This window comes from Acipenser ruthenus, chromosome 11, assembly GCF_902713425.1.
Source record: "Acipenser ruthenus chromosome 11, fAciRut3.2 maternal haplotype, whole genome shotgun sequence".
Classification (NCBI taxonomy): Eukaryota; Metazoa; Chordata; class Actinopteri; order Acipenseriformes; family Acipenseridae; genus Acipenser; species Acipenser ruthenus.
Window position 1 is genome coordinate 37,599,299 of NC_081199.1, and position 22,444 is coordinate 37,621,742.

Sequence of the window (22,444 nt, forward strand, 5' to 3'; positions counted from 1 at the left end):
GATATTATTAAGCAGGGTTTTGAATGTAATTATGTGCCTTATAATATCATGAGTCACTCGGTGTTTTAGACACAAGAGAAGTTTCCCATGCTGCTAACTCCTAATTGCTCACTTTTACCGAAGCACAGTAGGCTATTGTTAACTGGTTATGCTTGGCTTCTCCAGCAATTACTGCTGGTGACGGTGTTTCCAAGAGACCTCTCCGCATTTGTCACCATAAGCTATGGCTTTGAAAACCACTGGTTCAGAACACTTGCTGATTTCCTACTTTTTAATGGTTTTCAATCACGGTTTAATGAAGCTGACAGGAAATGGGACATAACTGAGGGAATATTAATCAATTGATTGTATCTGCTGTAAGGCAATTGAACGTTTCTAGTAAGCAAACTTTTAAAGCTATATTGGTAGTATACCTTTTGTAGATTATTTATTTCCAAATGTAGCTTACTGCGCTTAATGTTTTACATGTAATGTAAATACTAGAAAAGCTAACAGGAGAGAGGGGGAAGGGATATGTACAGGTTATGTTATTAGTCATTGCAGTCAGGGCTGGATTAACCTATATGCAAATCACGCTATAGTGTAGGGCCCCCAGCAGAATTGGGGCCCTCACGAGGTCGTCATTTGTTTGGAACGTTTTACAAAAACTGCATGCGGGCAGACGGGCCCACACACAGAGGAAGAGAAGTGCACAAGAGCTTGCTTTCAGTTAATTTTATGAAGGCTAGGCATTTCTTTCTCGATTACAGCATACCTGGTCACTGAGTCTCTCACGCAAGCAGCTTCCTGCTGCACACCAAATACCCCACGAGAGATCCGTCCCTAGTCCTACTACGCCAGAGGAATCAGTCTGCAGGATAAAATGTATCAATCGGCCTCAATTTACGTATTCATTTATTTCAGTTTTAGGGCCAATTTAAAAACCTGTCCTGTCTTAAATGTGCATAGTATGCTTCTTTAAATTTTAGAAACGTTCCTTTTTCATTTGGGAGTTGGAATTTTAGAAAAAGGGCAGGTAAAGGATTACGTGTACAATGCGGGAGGCTGAAGGTATTTACCATGTATTTACAGTGTAGTTAAACATAGTTACAATCAGTGGTGTAGTCGAGCCGGAACGCGCCAGAACAGAGTTCCAGTACTTTTTTCAATAGGCAGAACCTTGACTTAAGAGTTAACTTAAGAATCAATTTAAGAATAATTTCGATGCATGGGCACCAATGAAGCGTTCTCTTTTCGGTGTGGAAATCAAAATAGTCTTTCTGTACCATGCCATTGAATAGGCATTAGGAACCAGATTCCCTAAGTGCCACTACTGATGGTACATGAATCGGATCTGTCACCGATAACCGGCAGCAAAACATAAGTGCCTAATTTTGGTTTGAAACTGGAACATTTTTTTGGTTTGCCAAAGAAGTCAGTATAGATTGTATTACACTTGCACATGTTGAGTGTAGTATTTTTTAGCATGAAAGTCAGATTTATCAGTCTTAATTTAGATCACTGGCATTTCTACCTATGATTGGAAAGATATTATTGTTCAAACCCACTCATCTGTATAAGGCATATCGTTAGGTTACTTACCGTAACCCTGGTTCCCTGAAAGAGAAGACGACCACCAACAACATTGTGTATGGGATATGCCTGCCTATTGGTAGATGTTTTCTGAGTTTATGCCAGAGCTGCCGATAGGCCCCTTCCTGGGATGACGCCCTCAGTAATTAAACTGATTTATCAGATTTATTAATGTACAGCAATGAAAGAGGTGAGCATTATACAGCCCTGTTTAGTCATACCCATTCAAACACTTACTGTACTTGGCACAGCAGTTACTACACACTGAGAACCACTGGTAATTTAGAAGAGAATCTGATTCTATTGAATACCACAAGCAAGTTTTATATATTATAACGTGCAACTCACATGCCCTTACACATTTTGCTTTCAGCAAATGAATGCTCATGAGGCAGTAATCTAAAAGCAGAGTTTGACTCTCCTTAAAAAATTGCATTGTTTCTGAAATTATATCTGTGAGAGGCAGACCTTTTATATTCATGAATAATGTATCTTTTATTTAAATGCTCTCCTGAATCCATGCTCAGGTGTTCAAAAGACTGAATAGGCTAGTGTGTTCTCGGGGTGAAAGGCTGTTTTGTTCCACAGTCCTTTTACTTTCTTTTTTTCTTTCTTTTTTCCTCTCTCATCTGTCTATAAACAGTCTTTGTTTTGTTTTTTTCTGTTTTGTTTTCTGATAGCAATGAAACGTTATTGCTTGCTGTTCAATTCTAGCTCTGCCATCTGATATGCATTGAGGCTGTCTGTACCTGCCTGACCTGTGTTACAGGTAGCAGAATACAGTTATCCGTACTGGGGGAGGGGGAGGGGGGGAGTATTTTGTAAAACCTAATATTCTGTGTGCTTAAACCCTGATAAAACTGACCTGCCATCAACTGTTACATAAATAAAAAATAAAAATACCTCAATATTCCTATGCACATTCTGAGTGTGTTTTGGAAGTGCTGCACCACTATTAAACACAGGGGACTGCTGGCCCGTGATAAAGAAGCATTTGATCTTGTACAGTGTATAGGGAGTATATCTGCTGCTTCAGTTAGCACCAGGGTAGAGTGTGGTACTCAACTTGGCAGGCTTGTAAATGAGCCTTCATTTTCAGGTGAGAACTCTCTTGCCGTACCATAAACTTGGGCTGCTTTCAGGCTCTCTTTACTCTTCATTAAAATACTCTCTTTCTGTGGCAGGAAAATAAAACTGCTCCTAGCAATGCTTTTAAGATTGAGCTTGATAGCAAAAGGCAGGTGCCCAGTCTCTGGAGTTGGAGTGGTGCCACTGGGGCAAACAGAGCCCGGACTGACCTGTGGAATGCCAGGCCCTGGATACCTGAGCCATTCGTTTATTAGCAAATGAATGAAAGCGTCTCCATTTCCTGTCAGGCCCAGTACAAAGAGAAGCCTTGTGTGGAGTGAAACCTGCAATGCTGGTGACTTTCATGGTTCTCAGTTTTTTCAGTTTTAAGGCGACCTCGTTTCTACCTCTTCTTGTAATGATGGTGCTGGAGCAGTTGGTAAATTTATGCAGACGATGTAAAGTTGTGTTAGAAAGGGGAGTGGGGGTTAAGTGGTGCCAGGTGGTGAAGCCAGGACTTGGGTTTCCTTTTATCCAATGGGTATTAAGTCCAATTTGAAGAGGAAGAAGAATGTTACAGAGTGGAAGAACTATCTGTTTTTGGAGGAGCAGCTGGTGCTTATACCCAGGTCAGCTAATACGATATCAGAAAGGGTGTTACTGGTCTTATAGAGGTCACCTGTGCTTAAACGAACAACAGGTAAGCGTAGTTTTCAAATTATACTTTCCAAATTGCTGTTAGAAAAAGTTCCTTTGGTCCCTAGGGCTAAAAAACTACTGCCATCTTTGGTGTTTGTAAAATCTTCTTCAGAACTATCCAAGCTAAGAAGTTATTGGGCAGATGTCATCTGCTATTCAGATTGGAAGGTTGTCAGCAGCCCAAACCACTGTTTTTCAGCAGAGAAATATATTAAGATGCTCCAGCATTGGCTGTTTATTGCGTTCAGCACATTATATCAATGTATGGATCTACCCCTATCTTTGGCCACTCAGACAATGCACTGGCAGTTCTGCAAGTTTAGGATGATCCTAGGATAACTGGGGAAATGAAGCCTAATCCTAACATGTGTGATCTATAAGAGCTGAACACGTTAAACCTTTACTTGGGAAACAAGTAAAGCAGCTTTTGATTGTTAAATATTTGAATGTAGTTTCAACATCATATGCATTATTTGTTGTGACATGTCCTGAGAGTGAATTGTTAAAGAATTACATTTAAGAACTTAGTATGTGTTAAGTGTGAAGCTTTTGGGAGTTTGTTAAGTTGAAAGGGTAGTTGACACTCCTAGAGATTCTATCTCATAAACAATCTTGGGCAAGTCACTGACCTTCTTTTAAAAATTGAAAATTAGATTCTGCATCCAGATAAGTCCTGTCTCATCAAACACATAAGTAACTAGAACTGGAAATAAAGTGACCCAGAGAGCAACCTGTGCCACATGTGTCTGATGGGTTATCCTGCATGTTTCCATAGTGGTTAATGTTCGACCAGTATTGACAATAGGTATGTTAGATGGGGTCTCTTTCTCTGACCTTTTATCAAAGGTTAATGTGTTAGGTCATTGCTGACTTTATGTCAATTCCTGCCAATTGATGCATACATTAATTTAAAGTTACAGGTACAGGTGTGACATACATTAGACAAATACATTAGAATATGCTTTATGATTATAATACTTGGGTGGGGTGGTAGTGTTAGTACCAGTATCCTGTTGTGCACAGAAATAAAATATAGTATGCTGTTGAATAACTTGTGAAGCATCAGTACTGAATTGCTCTCAGCATTCAAAGCAGACAAGTGGCTTGTCCTGTTGTAGAATGTATAGGATGTTTTAAGAAGTTATATAAAAGGTATCTTGGCTATGTCAGGGTTGACAACCTTTGCCAGTGAGCCAGACTGTAGTTTACCTGGTTCTACCAATAGAGGTTCATCATGTGTGTCCCTACATTTTGCAGTTCTCTGAACCAACATTTGTTTTAAGTCTCAAGAGTGCTGTTAATAGCAGAGTCATTTGTCAGATTCCATGCAATTGGGTCAAATTGGAGACTGCCCTGAAATAACAGTTCTCTCATATGATATTTACTGTGTTAGCAATGACTGGAATAATTCCAGTCAAAATGGTTTAAGTATTATTTTAAAACAGTGACAGGGGGAATTAAACTGCAGTACGAAGTAGTAAAATGAGATCCTGTGGCTAAAAGCATGTTACTGTAGTGTAAGTCAGTGGCGTGTCTGCAGGTGTGTACAATGGGATGTTCTAGCGGCTTGCTTACAGTAAAAACATTCCCCTTTGTCCTAAGATGCAACTGAATAGAAAGCTACATACATGCATAGTAACATTAATTATACATACCTGCATTAGTATTTTTCTCAGTTTTTGAAATCCATACCAGTGTCATCAAAGTTTTTCATTAACATTTAAGTAAACATAAAAATAAATTTGATTTTATGTGCATTTTTTGTGCCAAATTCCACATTACAATAAAAAAATGTATATAAATATAAATCAAAGGTTTTAGGTTTGCACCATGTTATGCACCAAACTGCTTTGTGTCCATAACTGCCCATGGGGAAATACCAACATTAATTTTCAACACATATAAAATTCATGGCCCTACAGGTGGTTTGAAAAAGATGCAGAACACTTTCAAGACAAACGCCATTATTAAAATGACTTTAATAAAGCATTAAGTGGCTCGGCTGCATATGCAGATTGCTTTTCCGGACATTGTTGATCCAACAAAAGGAGCTCTTATTAAAATATGTCTCCTAAGTAACTAGCAATACAGATTGCCTGCAATGCTGGTGCAAGCCGTGCTATTTCTAAATTTCTCCTTCTTTGCCAGCACTAGGCCTACAGCAGTGACACGGAGAGTGGCCCTTACTTTACTGCATTGTTTATATTCCTGACTGTTCCTCAGCCTGGGTTCTGTGTAACATTGAACAGCCCAATGCATTTATTTCCTGTTTTTAGATTACTATGGCAACTTGATGATAATGAGATAATCCTATTTGAGGAAGAAAATAAAAAAAAGACAAGTTAGGCTATATAAAAAAGGTTGCTCTTTTGCATCCCATGATTTAAGTACAGTATCTTTGAGAAGCAAAGCAGTTAAGAAATGTAACACTGTTGTTTAAGTTATAATAATATTTCTTCTGTGCCATTCCCCAGGTACTTCGGTTGGGCAGAGCAGCAATTCAGCAATGCGTAATAATTAAGACTTATAGATCAAGGTGTTGAGAGATGTCCCCTAGAGCCAGAAACTGTTAATAGGGATGTGTACAATGATCACATATCACATTCCAGTGTTATGTATACAGTGCTCACCCTTTATAATGCTGCAGTCAGGAGCCACAGAGACTGTGCAGTTTGTGTTCAGTCATATAAAGAGAATACAAGTGCTAGTGTAATGGAATGGAAATTGGCCATGATCTCCTTAAAAGGAAGGAGCACTGTACTGTATTTACATACATTACTGTATAATAGGTGGTTATTAATAGGTTACTGTATAAAGGGGGGGCATTTATTGTTTGCATTTGTAACGATCCCTACTACATTTTCCTGGTGACTAAAATGTGATTAACACTATTTTATAAATATAAAGAACGTTTGCCTCACTTGTACCTGTTTAAAGATCTGTCCATTATTATACTATATTATTAAAACATTTGAAGTTCTCTGTCTTTGTTGGGAGTTTTATTGATTTATTATTTGCAAAATAATCAATATAACTTTTGTGATCCAGAAGTATAATTATTATTATTTTTTAAATGCATTCAAGTGTGCAGACTGCATCGTTCAGTAAGTAAATGCATTTTTCGTTATTCCAAACTCTTCGTTGTTTTCAAGCTTTCCTCCTTATCTAAGTATTTAAAAAATATTCAATGCATTAGCTGTTAAACATTACTGGATTATATGGCCTGTGTTATTTGCTCGAGTATAATTGAGGACAAGTTGATTTGTCTGTAACCCGTTCGGTATCTTTTTATCTCCTTCCAGTGACAGGCCTTCTCTGTTTACAAACAAGGGCAGTACTGTACTTCATTACCTATCGAGAGCAGTGTGAGGGTAAGGTGCAGTTAGTGGCTGGAGCTCATTGTGGAGCCGGGGTACGCTAATTCAAGGCAGAGCTGCTCGATGAGGAGAGGAACAGACTGGGACTCGTCACAAAGGTAGGTTATCACAGCTTAACATTTGATCTTGTCACAGTGTTAACAATGCAATAATGCAACGTGTATTTGGAAGCCATGTATACCGAAAGTGTATACCGAAAGTGTGTCCCAGTTGTACTATATATGTGTGTGTGTATATATATATATATATATATATATATATATATATATAGTATATGTAGTTACTGTGGTTCATAGGCAAACATTTCACCAAGCTCTTAATTACCTCTTTCATTTTGTGTTATATTGGTCAGTTGTTTTTTGTGCTTGCATACATTTTCCTGCTCCATTGAGATTTTCAAGTTTTCAATTATTTTTTTAAAAACTAAATCGCATTTTAACTGCTTTTGCACAATAGTCAGTGTTTGTAGCTATGTGCGCTGCACACAACATAGAGACTTCAACTAGAGACTTCCTTCCGTTGGTGAAGGTGACTAGAGTTTGAGAATATAAGAGCAGTGTAGTATCCAACTTCTATCCAAGCAGCATGTTCATACAGCCTACCTATAGGAAGTAGCTTATGCAAAGTGGGGGATCTCTTTTGACTAGAAATAAGAGCCCTTTTTAAATTTCACTTTACATTGAAAACTGTTGCTTGTTAGACTGATCCCTACCCCAAAAGAAAAAAAAGTAAAAAAAAAACAACAAAACAAATCTATGTGGTAATAATATAATACAAAAATCATCTGAAATATAAAACCTTTCATTGACAGATTTATTACGGGCAAGGCACAGCATATTTGAAATACCTGGATACCAGTAAAAAGCTACAGCATTTGCCAATTATCCATCTAAAACATGTCTGTGTGGTTAATTTATCTATTCATGTTCATTTAAAGAAGCGCTCTGAATTTTTATATGCTTATTCATGTCGATGCGGTGTGTCAGCCAGCCTGTTAACAAGGCTTCCTAGCAGCAACACCCACAACAGTGCTTCCAGTTAACACTCAAATCAACACTTGCTCTCAGCAGGGAAGCCTCTCATGACAATAGCAAAGGCAAGTGTTTTTTTCTTCCTTGTTGTATTGTTTGATTGTGGTATGTCCTTTATAGCAGGGCGTCTGATACGGAAGAGCTGTGGTTAACAAACAAGAATGAATGAGCTTGGGGACAAAAAAGTAATAAAACCTGAAGAGTTTTTTTTATCTTGCATAACCTCTCTCACTTCCTGTCGTAAGGAATTGCCATTATTGGTTGGCTGTGAGAAGGACTGCTTTGTCAAAAGTTTGTAAATGATAACTCCAGTGTTAATCAACAAATCGGTATGTAGCACTGATTTTGATTGAGGTTGTTATGCCTATCTTGTTATTAAATAATCCTGCTAACGTGATTTCCGAAATTGTTGAAATAATGTTAATATCTTAACGAGCAGTGCTTCTTGTGAATTTAAAAGCAAATCTGTGTTAATTGTCATAATTTATCAGGAGTTAATTTGCACTTGGAAAAGGAGGATTTTAATTAACAAAAGACTATAACTCTCACCTTGAAACAGAAATTTACCAGACCGTGGCTGTGATGCCGACGATACAGAGACTACCTAGATAATTCAGTATTTGTAGTGATGAAAATATTTTAGACTTTTATATACTTATAATATATACTTATGGTTATGAATGAGATTTGTTCACTTGCTTTAACAATTTGTAACCTTAAGCCCGGAACACACTGCCCGATTGCATCGTAGGAAGGGATGCATGGATGCATAAAGTACAGTGGCAATGGTGCGAATCAACAGGTAAAAAGATAAGACTATGGCATTAATAAATATCTACAATTTTGGCTAGAACTTAATGTGACGTGACAGTGAAAACCACATATGACTGGAGACATGCATGTTTCCTCTCTCTATTAAACACACACACACACACATACACACATACATACATACATACATACATACATACATACATACATACACACACAGTGTAACTATTAGACTAAGTATTTACAGAATACTTAAAAACTGCTGCTATAATCATGATTAATTTATTATTAATAGCGTTATCATTAAATTATACCAAATCACGTTTTTTATTTACAATGAAGGCAACCAATACTGTGTTGCTCAAATACTTATAAAGTCAGCAAAAACATGTTTTCCCTTCGCTGTAAATAAAAACATGATTTGGTATAGTTTAATTATAATGCTATTAATAATAAACAAATCATGCAGCTTGGTCCTAATAGCAGTTAAGTATTATGTAAACTATTTGTCTAATAGTTAAAAAGTGCAATATGGGGCTTGCTTTCAAAAGATATCGCTACGGACATGAGAGGAATACCTAATGTGATCGAGATCATTGACATGGATTTTCCAAACATATTTGTAATGTTGTCAGACTCCCCCCACACTGTTTGTACAGTGTACTCTCACCGTCACATGTCTGTACGCACATATTATAACATCTTCTTATAATACTGAAAGTGTTCGGTGGCTACTTCTATTCATGTTGAGTTTATTTATCATGGAGGCGAGCAAACAGTACCAGAGAAAATGCATGATTAGAGGAATTTACCGAACAATTAAAAGTTAAAAGTTACAATATATCCCAAGATGCATCTGTTAGTGTAGCTCTTAGAAAAGAAGTCAACATAAATAGGCCAATTGGCAGTGAACTTAAATGTAATTATTATTATTATTATTATTTATTTCTTAGCAGACGCCCTTATCCAGGGCGACTTACAATTGTTATTAATATGTACATTAATATTGTCATAAAGTATTTACAGTAGGTAACATGTGCTGTGTATTACCTTATACAAACAGTACAATTCTCTCTTTTTAGAAGCATTGACCTTCTTTGCTTTTAAGCAATACCCCTTCTCCACTGGCACATCCGACCCATAAGGGCTCGGTACTGTATGTGTACGGTTGGTTCTCAACTGGCTATTTGTCGAGCTGAGCGAGAACCACACCATGAAACTCCAGCCTCACAAGACATCCGAATCTGGCTGCAAGCCGAGCCGAGCCAGAGGCGGTTAAGGATTGTCATTACGTTGCATTAGTCAGTACACCAGAAAGAAAAACAACAAACATGGCGGGCAGCAAGTGTGATGAGAGAAAAGTACAGTCTTGGGATGCTGAGGAAGTGTAGGCTCTAGTTTCTCTGTGGGCAGATAGGAGTGTTACTTCAGGAATCATGTGTCAGAAATGAGAAATTTTATGCCTGAATTTCTGACGATTTTGAAGCAAATGGACATAAACCGTGGGTACGGTGCACTTAACTCACACTCAGAAACACAAAATTGTACCAAATGTCTCATCCTTGACCTTTATTATATTAATATAACAAAACTAAAACAATTCTGAACTTATTTACAAAAATATAGTCAAACAAAATACTGTACAGCTGTACCATACATACAACTACGGCTCTCGTTGCGTTCGCACAGATTCTTTTTTTAAGCACCCAAACAAAAAAACAACTAGAAAAAACAACAACTATCCTTAAATGAGATATCTTTGCCAAATCATATTTAAAACCTTCTTTTTTCCCCTTCAAAAGAACTAATTGAACTTTCGTAATCGATATAATCAGTCAAATTTGTTGATTATTCCTAAATATATTTACAAAATATAGCGATACAAGATTCAGCTGTACCGTTGGTCAGTTAATTTTTGAACACCATTTGGTTTGCGCATCTTTTGGCAAACCATAATAATTAATTAATAACAATAATTAATAACAACTATCTTTCGTTGCGTGTGACGTCAGTAGCACGGTTCGGCTCTGCAGTGGAAAAACAACCCAGGCTCCCCTTAACCACACCGTGAGGGCTCAGTATGGCCCCAGCGTGGCTTGGTTGTGCAGTGGAGAAAAGGCATAAGTTTGCAAACCTGCCTGCACAGATAAATTGGGGTCAGATTTCTTCTTGTGTAAATCGTGGGGCTGGATGAGTTCTGATTGGGGTAGGTTACAAACTCCCACTACTCTCTGTTGTTGCCACATGTGCTTGAACTTTATGAGAATGAATCCTCTAATTGCATAACTCTGCTTATAAATCAATGGACAATATCTAGACAAGAGGATTTCATTTTTACGGCAGGTTTGGCAACATCTGCAAAACATGATTAAGATTTTCTAATGGAAATGTGTAATATAACCCTACCCTTCCAAGCTAAATGAAGATCAAAAGAGTCTGTGCTTCGTGCAACATTTGCAGGTAGGTATTAATATTACCCAGCTATTTTGAGCAACTGCAAACTTTATCATATTGTTTTGTACATAAGCTGTACATCGTTTATGTAAACTTCTCAATTTCAAAGCAGCGGTGACACTGACAGCTTGTCTTCATAGCGTGCTTGGCATAGCTCTAGCTACAGCTACAATATTCATTTTCCAGGTGCTAGTTTTCTTAAATTGCCCTGTAAAACCAGGCAGTTAAGTGTTGTTTTTTAACTCAGTAGGCAGAAACACAATACCCCAGAGGTTAGGCTAAACTGAACCAAGAAAAAAATATAGGAGAGTGCCTCCATGTAAACAAAGAATTATGCCATCCAATTTGAGGATTTTACTGTTTTAAAAGCCCAAGCAATCGAACACAGCACAGTGCAATAGATGGCTTTTGAGCCATACAGTATATAGCTCATTGACCTAAAAAAAATATGTCTCTTTTTATTTCAAGGTACAGTATACATATTTTAGATTTAAGCACAATAGCATTAAAATGTTCAATACAAAAAAATGGTGCCTGAGTTACAAGCGCTTGCTGTGTCACAAAAAAAAAAAATGTTAAAAAAAATTAAAATATGGATTGTAGCACAACAACAGGAAAGCTTAATCAATCAGACTGCTGAGTCTGTATCCTCTGATCCTACACTGCCGAACTCCACATCTTCGTTATCTGAACCGAAGATAACCCTGAATCATTCAGTACACATAGCAAACTACTTCTAGGCAGTTTTTTTCTATGCACGTGAGCTGCAACATTTCCCCTCAAGCATTATTTGCGCATGTTAATTTAAAAACAGAAATGAATGGTGAAAATTTGACTTTCAACTAAAAGTTAGGGCTTGTTCGATCCAGGGCGTTGACTCAGCAGAATACGGTATAAAAAATTGTTATTTTTTAAATTGTTCAGAATATGAACATTCCAACACATTTTTACTGTAATGTAAATTCTTGTTTGAAAGGGTCAACAGAACAGTAACTTTAACAAAGAAAATGCTGGAACTTGAAGTATTTTAATGGGACCAAATAAAACCCTAACTATCGGAATAGTATTTTATTTCATTAGCCTTGTTAAATTAGTTGCATTTTTGTGCTGCTGAAAATATATGAGCTTTCCAACCCCAAACCTAAAGATAGCCGACCCAGAATTTCCTACTATTAATAGTTGCCACTATGGACAACAGTGCCTTATAAGCCTGGGGTAATGTACCAAGTGGCGCTCTTTCCTAAAAGACCAGACCAACCACAAATAAGACAAACCCTTGGTTGCTAAATAATATTTGATGTGATGAAATATTATTATTTTATTTTTTTTACTTACAAAGCTGTGGGTGTACAGAATTCAGTAAATATTATTATTGCTGCTGTCTTGGAATCAAGTGACTTTACCATTCCTTGTGAATTTGCTAGATGGTGAATGGCTAATTATTTCATGATCTGATAATTCACAAATGTGTTTAGTTCACGATTAGGCCATGTTGACAGTAAACTGTACTTCAATGTGTAAAGACCCTTCTCTGCTGAATTCACTTTCCTCAGTAGAATGAGAGCGCATTAGAATGAGAGACCATTAGAATGAGAGACCAGCTATTTTTAACTGCCACTTGAGACAAAGTTTGCCTCCAAATATTTTTCTTCTTTTTACAAGTGGACATGGATTTTTTAGTCAGAGGTTTGTATTTGGAGTATTTCAAAATGCTGTAGCACAAGTAACTACTTCACCAGCACACTTTTACTTTCCAGAAAAAAAGGTATAGTTTACAGTGTTTATTGTTCAATATTGTCAAACTTACTGTAGAGTGCCCGGATGCATGCTTGATGTGAACGGTTATGTGACTATGAGGAATATGTTTCATATTTGGCTAATGATCAACAGCTACACAGGTGTTTATGAACTGTACATTCTTTAGGTTATTTCTGGGGAGGTCATTTATAATAGTTTACTTTTCAGGATTGCAATAAAGAACCATAAGCTTGTATCGTATTGACAGTTACAGCATTCAAGTGGCTGGTCTGGGATTTTTCAGGTTAGATAAGAAAGTATTTGCTGGAATACACTTTTAGCTTGTAGGCTAAAATAATGTACCTTTCCAACCTCCGCACCTATCTCATACTCTTAGCTTTCAGGCTAAGGAAACATACCTTTCCAACCTCTGCACCTGTCTTCTAGAAAGAAAGCTTTAGAATCACTAAAACAGCTCAGCAAACAAGGTTTTCAGTCTTATTGACTAGGTAAGTAGAATAACATGATATTACTCAATGGGCAGATTACCTCCCTTCCCTTTAATGTACAGGTTATTTACAGTAACACAAAAGAAACAAACCCTCAAGGGAAGATATGTGCGTACTTAAAAAAATGCTATGGTAGTAATCTGTCCTGCCTGTCAAAAATCTTGAACTCCCCAATAAAATGTGAGTCGGGTGGTAATCATGTGACCAGAGGCCTGACTTAAGGTTGTGCCCTGCTTGCAGCAGTTGGTAGATGCAGTTCTGTCTCCAGTGTATTTTTTATCATTTATCTGATTTGGGCTGGGTAATTATTAAGATGGCTTTCAGTGCGTTTACATGGCCAGTAATATTCCACTAGTATTTGGAATACTGAATAAACCGAATATATGTTCCGCCATGTAAACAGCATATTCGGAATATTGGAGATGGCATATTCCTCTATGCGGAATACCAGCGGAATATAAATCCATGTAAACAGCATATTCCGACTATTAAAGCGTAACCCACAACAGACACGTGCAATAACAAATACTCACAGCAGTAAACGTGACGGCACGTGCGAGAAAACACAGCTACTTTTGGTCTGATGAGGAGACATCTCTTTCATTAAGGATTTCAAAGTCGTCAAACAGCCTGATGGAAAGAAACAGAGATGTGCAGAAGTGTTTAAAAGGATGGCGGAAAAAATCATGAAGGGGGATTTGAGAAAACTGTGGATCAAGTTCGTCATCGATGTAAAGTTTTAAAAGCACAGTAACAGAACAGAAGTGGGGCGAATCTATCAATTTTTGTTTACTTCAGCCTTATGAATGACATACTGGGTAATCGCCCTTTGTCTTCAACGACCCGATGTAGCACGCGAAAGTGCACCCCGTGAGAGATAGTGTGCCTTAACATGTGGGCGTCATGCGATGTAAGGGGAGACGATGGGAAAAACCTTGAGTTTAACATTTTAAAACTAGAAGAAGAAACAAGCACATATTGTACATTTTCCTCTTTGCAAGCTTTTCCTACATTTGTACTTTTGCTGAAGGTGTGTTTATTTACACAACTTTTTTACTCGTATTACAAAATTGACGATAAGTGCATAAAAAACTAGATGTTGTATTCAATGTTTTATTAACGGTAGCGCTGTATATAACTAGTGAGTAGCATTTGTGTGGACATCGGGTTTGAAGAAGAAAGTTACTCTGACCAGCTGACTGATGAGACTGAAGGAAAATAATTCTATCAGTATGTCATCACATTATAATATATTAGCTATCACATACATATTATCTATTTATTTATTTTTCAAAATTTCTAAAGTGCCACTCACAGTATCAGGGCACTGTACAGATACAGTATAAGATGCTCTTATAATTTAAGAACAAAAGAATATACAGAAAACAAATATCAGCATACATTTATTTATTTATTTATATACAGTTACAGCTCTCGATAACAGAAATGCACGTGACAGTGTGCTTGATTAAGGGGCAACACATCTTCAGTCTGTCTCCTTAGTATATTAATAAAGACATAAGCATGCACGTCTGCGTGAACACATTGCACTGAATTAAGACCCACAAGCATCTACACAATCTCAAAATATCAGATTCCAGCTCTGAAAAAACCAAAACAAATAACAGAAATATACATCCACACCACCAGCTCTACAATCAGCACTCTTTCGGTTTGCAGTGGGAAGCAAGGTGCGCATGCATTAATGGCATAAAGGAATATTCAGTTTACCATGTAAATGCAGAAAGGAATAAGAGAATTCCGCCTGCATGGATACAGAGCATTCAGAATATTCTAGCATTCCGAATACTTAATATTCTGAATACTTGTGCCATGTAAACGTACTGAATGTCCCTTCAGCATGGTTAAGTGTATTTTGTAGTTAGGGAACTGTTGTATTTGTGTTTTGGTAAAGTATACTAATAGGTACTAACTGAAAGAATACAGCAAAACAATTCTACACCTCCTAATCCCATTATTACATTCCACGGTCAACCATCCTATCAGCAGCACAACAGGATTTGCATTCCTAAACCCAATGGAAATGGACAAGAATGAACAATTGTTACTACTTATAATTTTGTCGTAATTTAAAAAAATTCAAATACTTAAAAAAAAAATCTTTCATCATCCACTCTTACTTTTTTGTTTTGTTGTGATGAGGGTTAAGTTGTGTAAAAAAAAATGTTTAAAAGGCTAAAAAGAAAATAGGATTGATTCGTGGATTGTTTAAGAGCTTGATGTGGGTTATTAAGTCATAACCAGGTGTATCAATAAGTGAAAACCGGCGTGAAAGGTTTTGATACAGATATCTATCCAGGTAACATGAGTCCACCCACAATCTCCAGTGCGGATGTTTAAAATGTTATGGGGGCTTTAGGACCTGGACTCCTACATTGCAGGTGATTTACTGTTTGTTTTGAAATGTTCAGAAATATGATCTCTTAAAAGGCATTTTCACTTGTCAAACACCCATGCATGCTGCTGCTATGTTTTTGAAGTCCAGTCAGGCCTTTTTGTTATAAAATATTTTGTATCTGATTGAAGTTAGATAACAGGGCCCCAGAGGCAAATTAAATTAAATGTGAACCGAGTTCAAGTTTTTAAGATGACTTACTGTTTTTTAGTACACAGTATAATTTGGCTAATTACTATTATTATTTATTATTAAGTTCAATTTATCATTTTATTTTACAAATGAAATTCCAAAGAGGCATGCTTGCAATACCTGTAATTTGGGATCAGTGTAAGTCTTTGGAATTAATTACTGTGGTGTGATTTGCTTTATTTAAAATGCTGGATTTGTCCTGGATTTGCAAATGAACAGATACAGGAAAGCAGTGATGATTTTTGAGTTGTGGGAATGTGAGAATTCCAGAGTGTGGTGGGAATGCCAAAGAAATTAAAATTACTGTAAAGTGCTTGGTTTATTACTGTATATGTACTAATTATATGGACATTCTTTAGCGCAATTTAATATCAGAGTCGTGGGGGGGGGTGGGGGTAGGTCTGTGAAGGAATGTATCTGTGGATGTAGGTCATGGTGATCTTTTTCATTTTATTGGTAGCTCTAATTTTCTATTTAAAAAATTTTAATTTAAAAAAAATAACCTTTCACTTATGATTTAAGCAAACAGTCCTTCAGCGATATTTTCATACACATGCATGCACAGCAATCCCATAGAAATCAACAGCTGCAGTGTCAATCACCCCAGTATCATTCACTGAATCCTGAGGAGTGCGGGTCTTGTTAGCAGGATTTATTATATGTCTTTTTTTTGTTGGCTCAAGGTTATACAGTACTATAATTTCACTTGGTGTTATGGGACTTTGTTAAAATAAACAAGAGGGTACCTGATAAAGCCAGGTGCTCTGTGCCTGCACGGCAAGGGGCCTTTGGTTCAGTGCAAGCTGATAGAAGAAGGACAGGCTTCTCTCTAGCCTACTCCGCTGTGATAACAGATGTGACACAGACTTCATGCCAAACTGTTTTAAAAGCTTCACAGATTCATATGTCCTTGTGTTCAATGTATTCTCTGCAATAACCTAAAGAAGGGGGTGAAGTTTAAATCCATGTAAACCCTTATATAGTTTTATATTTACCAATTCACTAATGGTTCTGAAATGAATATAGGCCCAATGCATTTCACCCCCAGACATCGCAATCTGCTTGAATTCCACAGAGCTTTAGAAGTTTCATCACCCACGGTGCAAATTCTCAACAACGTGTTTGCCTATTTTATTCTTATTATTTAAAGACTCGATCATTCATGACCTGCCCTCTTATTGTTTTATGACTGTTTGTCATATTTCAAACTGCAGGATCAGGGGCTGGAGGGTTTCCATTGCTATGTAGGTCTAAATAGGTCAAAAAATAAACAGCTGTCTTGGCACATGTTACCTAGACTGAAACTCAACTGAGGTGTTCAGATTGAGAGCTGGTTTTAAAGTGTACCATATCAAGGTAATTGCAGCCATCAAACACTGTATAAATAAAGCAAAATAAATTCTTTGTGCATATATTCATTTAGTGTATGTATATATGATCAGTTGGTGTTACATGTTTTAATTGTATACATTATATATATATATATATATAATAAACTGTAACTTTTTGTCATTAGCCTGCCGGTCGCTGTGCAGTCTTGTTAGGAGGTGGCGATCTGTGTCTGGGTCTCATTGTGGTTATCAGAAGCTCAGTCTCTTCCTGTGACTTCCCAGCAGGACTCTGTGCAATCGCACTAACTCTTAAAACCATTTTGAAGGGAATGAGTTGCATGATATGCCAACCAGTCCATTATTAGATTTCCCTTGAGGTTTTTATTACAGAGTTGTGTAACAAAAAAGGGGGCTGACTGTATAATTACTGTTCCTAATAGTGGCTAGAATTTCTTTAGGCTTGACCCCTAAGATCTAGGCAAAATGTTTGAGTTTTGATACAAGTTCATTCAATTGACAGGTTTTGTAAAATCTTTGTGAGTTGATATCTTAAAGAGGGAACTTGTTTTAAAATAGTTGACTCCTGTTGAGTATTCTGAGAACTAAATATCCCTAGCCAACTGTGTTAGTGATGTCATTTGATGTATACAATCATCTAAAAGGAGCACTTACAGAAGATTGTGATTCAGATTGAGTATAATCAGGCTGAGAAAAAGCATGAACATTTGTGTTTCTGATTATCCTGGGGGAATATGTAAGCGGTATTAATTTTCTTCAAATCTTCTCTGTTCTTTTCTTTTCCTCTATTGTCTTGAAATGAGCCCCCAGTCTGTGAAGTGATAGAAGCCAGGAATAAGTCAGCTTGTGGTGATAACTGATATCTTGGCTTTCTTAAGGAGGAGGGGCATCACCTGTATTGACATATACAGCTGATAAGTGTCTTTCCTCTAAAACCTTTCCCATGGCTACCTATAATGTAATCTGCTAGCAAGGAGAAAAGATTCTGCACTCATGATGGGCATCCAATTCGAGAGCAGTGGGAAGAACTTACGATTCCCGATGCACTGTGTGTCAGTAGAAGTTCATGTTGCACTTCTGAGTACCTATTATGTTATAAAAAGGAAAATGAAATTTCTGAAAAGAGATGACAAAAAAAATATTGTTCAAAAACAAATTTTATAGTCGTGAAAAAAGCAAACCTGGTCTCTGAAATTGACAGAAAAAAACCATATCAGCTTGTTGAGCTGTTTAGTAAAACAGAACAGCCAGGATCAAAATATCACTCTGCTACGTTGTGCTCGATACTGTGCTGGGTAGTTTTGGGTTGTTTTGTGAAAGGGTTATCTTATCAAAGAACATACTGTTTCCTATTCTCCATATGTACAGTAGGTTTGGTGTAATAATAAAACATCACAGCTTAAAAATCAGTTTTACTGTAGAAGGTTCAGGTTTAGGGGACACATTTCTCAAGGTCTTTACACCAAAATGCAATTTGCACAAACTTTTCAAAAAAGAAAAAATCTAACTATTAATACTACATAAGTAGTATCTTATAAAGTTGGCTCACTTGTGAGTAATTTTAAATAGACTTCAGAGTTATGTTACTCATTATGTAATAGTAACAGTTTCACAAAAAAAAAAAAATGCAAATTGCATTTTGATGTAAAGAACATGATACATCAGGCCGTAAGAGTCTAACTCATAAAAACACAAAACAAAAAATAATACATTACATTTCTTAGTCCAAGTTGTGTGTGTTTATTTGTTTGCACAGTAGCCTTGGGCTGAAAGGAAATTCTAATTGGGCTACTGTGCTGGGCATCCTGCCGTTTAGCTAATGCTCTGTCGCCCGTCACGAACTCCTCCCCAACAGGTAAAAAGATCTGTAAGCTGGGAGGTACAAGCCAATGCTAATTGCCTAGGCAGGGAAGGCTGCTTACAAACCATTGCTCACACAGCCTGGAGTTGTCTGAGTTATCACCTGTTGGCCAATAGCAGTGGTGTGCAAAGTGTCATAAGTGAGGTCACTGGCCAGGATCTGATAAGCGTGAGCAGCAGTTAGACAGTCCAGACTCCCAGAGCAGTGGTTTGCAAAAGAGCCAGGCAGCCTAAGCAAGTTTGAAACAAGGTAGGACTAAAGCTTCATGTCTGATTAACAGAGTCTACCTGTCTGTCTTGCATGTCTTTCTAACTGTACTTGCATGTGTATATGTATCTACAGTCTGTATATATGTACTGTGAACAGTATATGCACATATTACTGTAAAAAAACCTAAAACTACATAGACTTGTGGTGGGTATAAGGAGTAGACCGCTTGAATGTTTGGAACATCTTTTAGAAAAATTCAGCTGTCTTTTCTGTTTGTAAGCCATGTATTTGAAAGCTGTTTGTCCTTACACAGGAAGTGTCATCACATATAGCAGCAAATGGCAATTTACACATGGCTATTTCATGTCCATCTGGGGTCAAACCCTAACTCCATTTCAGGAGCATGAGTCTGTGAAATCACTTCTTATCACACTGTAACAGCCTAAAACTAATTGTTATTCTGCTGTAACTGAGGGGTCAGTGTTGGGGGTTTAACAGCCAAACTGTTTGGTAATGGGAAATAATCTACAGCTGTGGCCAAAAGTTTGCATCAACCTATGGAATTAACTAATTTTGCTTCATAGACTTGAATGAAACCTGCTGAATAATGTTACGTTAACATATTGAATTACATTCCGCTTTTGCAATTTTCCATGTTCTTAACGAAGAACTGAAATTGAAAAATGTGACATTTCGAAATCTAACATGAAATACTTTTGCAATATCATTTTGTAGCTTGTTTGATTACATGATGTTCAATAAAATATCTACATTATGTTCATATCGTTTTTATTTTTTTCAAAAATTTTTGTCTCGATCGTAAAATTCTAGGTGATGCAAAACTTTTGGCCATAGGCTGTAGTACTTTTGATGAGCACTATGAGGAGATATCCGACACAACATATAGTTGTTGGGTTTCTGTGCAAATGTATTTATCTTATACAGTTGTCCCCCGTTATACTGTCCCCCTTATAACGCCACCCTTGCATACCGCCAGCTATTCTCTCTGAACAAATGTCATCAATATAAAAACAGTGCTATTTTTACCTGTTATATCGCCACCCCGCTGTCCGCCACCCGCCAACTTCCCAAGCCATACAAACGTAAATATAAGCATTGTAGTTTCCCTCATTGTAGCGCTAGCGAAATAATCATGGGCAATTAAAACAACAAAGTTATGAAGTTAACCTTTGACTCGCTTTCCTAATTTTTTGTAAACTGAACGTTCATACCAATGTCATTAACAAAGCAAAACAGAAATGACAAAATGGTGAGTCAACCGTACATTTAACACCAGAGCAAAAGTAGCAAAGAAAGTTTGCAAGATATTGCAGATGTTTTCTTGCCTAAGTGAGGCACATACTGTTAATCGAAGGACAATTGGAGACATTCTAATGGATAAAAACAAATGGCTTACCTTGATGGAACGGGTTGATTTGTTTAACCTGAAAAGGGCTTGACGCAGTCTAAAATAAGAGACTTTTATAAACCACAGTAAATGTAAAAAAAAAAGTACGATAAGAGGTTTGTTTACGTGCAAGTTTTTCATAAATGAAGGCTGACTTAAACTAAAGCATCAGTTTTGTAAACAGCGGAATAGTTTTTTTTTTTACTCTTCGTTTAAGTGTTTGCATGTACATATTCAATGTTTTTTTTTAACTGCTTAAAAAAGAATGCTGTTGAGCTTAAATTGCTTTGTGAAATAAATAGATGGCATCATTCAATGGTGGATAGTATTCAGCGGGCTTACAGTCATGCCACAAACAATAACATTCAAATGAGCAGTACAGTAAAAAAACAAAAAAAAACAAAAAAACGCTTTTTTGTTTTAATTGTTGTTTGGGTGATTTGACACAAATGAGTGTTTATTTATTTATTTATTTATTTATTTATTTATTTATTTTTTAAGTATAAACCATTCTTCAAAAGTAAACGTGTGTTTCATACAGATGGGAAAAGATGATAAAACGTCACTAGTAGACCTACTGTTGTGTTAAGAACTAGTACTGTAGTTTTTAAAAAAAAAGATTGATGTTTTATTAAAATGGCCTGGAGATACAGTAATTGTATAACTAAAAAAAAAAGTTTTAATTTATTGCAAACATAGAAGGTTGTGCGTGTTTATTTTTTGACCCTCACTATAAAGCCACCCTCGCTTATTGCCCTTTTTTGCCCATGGCCCTTACCTGGCGGTATAAAGAGGGTTGACTGTGCATCGTTAGTAGAATTCACACAGGTGTGACATAATGCTTAATACAGCTTGTTGTATCAGGTTAAAAAGTCAATGATTAAGAACAATAGTTAACCATGTATGCCTTCGTGGTTAAAGTGGTGACAGAGTTTGTTATTTTATATCCCCTCATTCCCACAAAGAACTACAGTTTTAAACAGGGTCTAGCAGAAGGATGTGGAATGAGGTGTTTTATTTAATCATGGCTGCTGTAGTATCTGTTCCCACGTTGGCATTTATAAAGAGGGGTTAAATTGTAGGAAATTGCATTTAGGTAAGAAAAGTAATGGGAACATGTGAACTATTTTATTGGCCTTTCTCTGCAAGAAAACACTGGGCTCTGAACAAGGTCAAGGGGGTGTTCCTGCCCTGAAGACATCCTTCATGACTAAGGCTGGCTGCTCCGAGTAACTGTAGTAATATACTGTAATCGTTACTGTACAGCGGGTATAACTATGCACACTGCTTGAATGTTTAGTTTCCCTGTAGCCTTAAGAAGAGTATTAACAGAATCAAAAAGGTAGTCATCTGTATTATGTTTCTTTTCAGATGCTGTGAGTAGGTCTATAACAGATATATAGTATTTATTTCTGTTGTGCTTCTTGAGCTTTAACAAAGCATCAGGATGTCATTTATAACCTCATATAATACACCTGGAAGTACTTTAATAGCAGGAACTTGCCTAACTGGCTTCTAAAGTGATGTAGTTTTAAGCATCTTTTAAGATGGCAGGGAAGCGTATTCCCTGCAGCTAAAACTACGTTTGGGGAATGTAAACAGACTTGGCTGTCAACTAAGTATACTTTCACACAGAAGCCAAACAATGGAAGTAATTCATTATTATTATTATTATTATTATTATTATTATTAATAATAATAATAATAATAATAATAATAATAATAATAATAATAATAATAATATGAGTCATACAAAATATAAGACAGGCTTCCACATTAAATATGCTGTG

The 22,444-nt window shown here is 36.7% G+C and overlaps 1 protein-coding gene across 4 annotated transcripts in view; it reads left to right on the forward strand.

Moving 5' to 3' along the window:
* The window catches only part of lypd6b (LY6/PLAUR domain containing 6B), a 37,508-nt gene that overhangs the window by 9,064 nt on the left and 6,000 nt on the right, over window positions 1–22,444 (forward strand). For 3 of the 4 annotated variants that reach the window (XR_009330591.1, XM_034043423.3, XM_034043425.3), the window contains one exon: window positions 6,642–6,814. Coding sequence is in view for 2 of the 4 variants with exons in the window: in XM_034043423.3 (XP_033899314.2) it covers window positions 6,780–6,814 (35 nt within the window). In the remaining 2 variants the exon portion in view is untranslated. Of the gene's footprint in view, window positions 1–6,641; window positions 6,815–18,875; window positions 19,286–22,444 lie in introns of those variants that run through there. The other variant, XM_059033847.1, reaches the window with a different exon arrangement.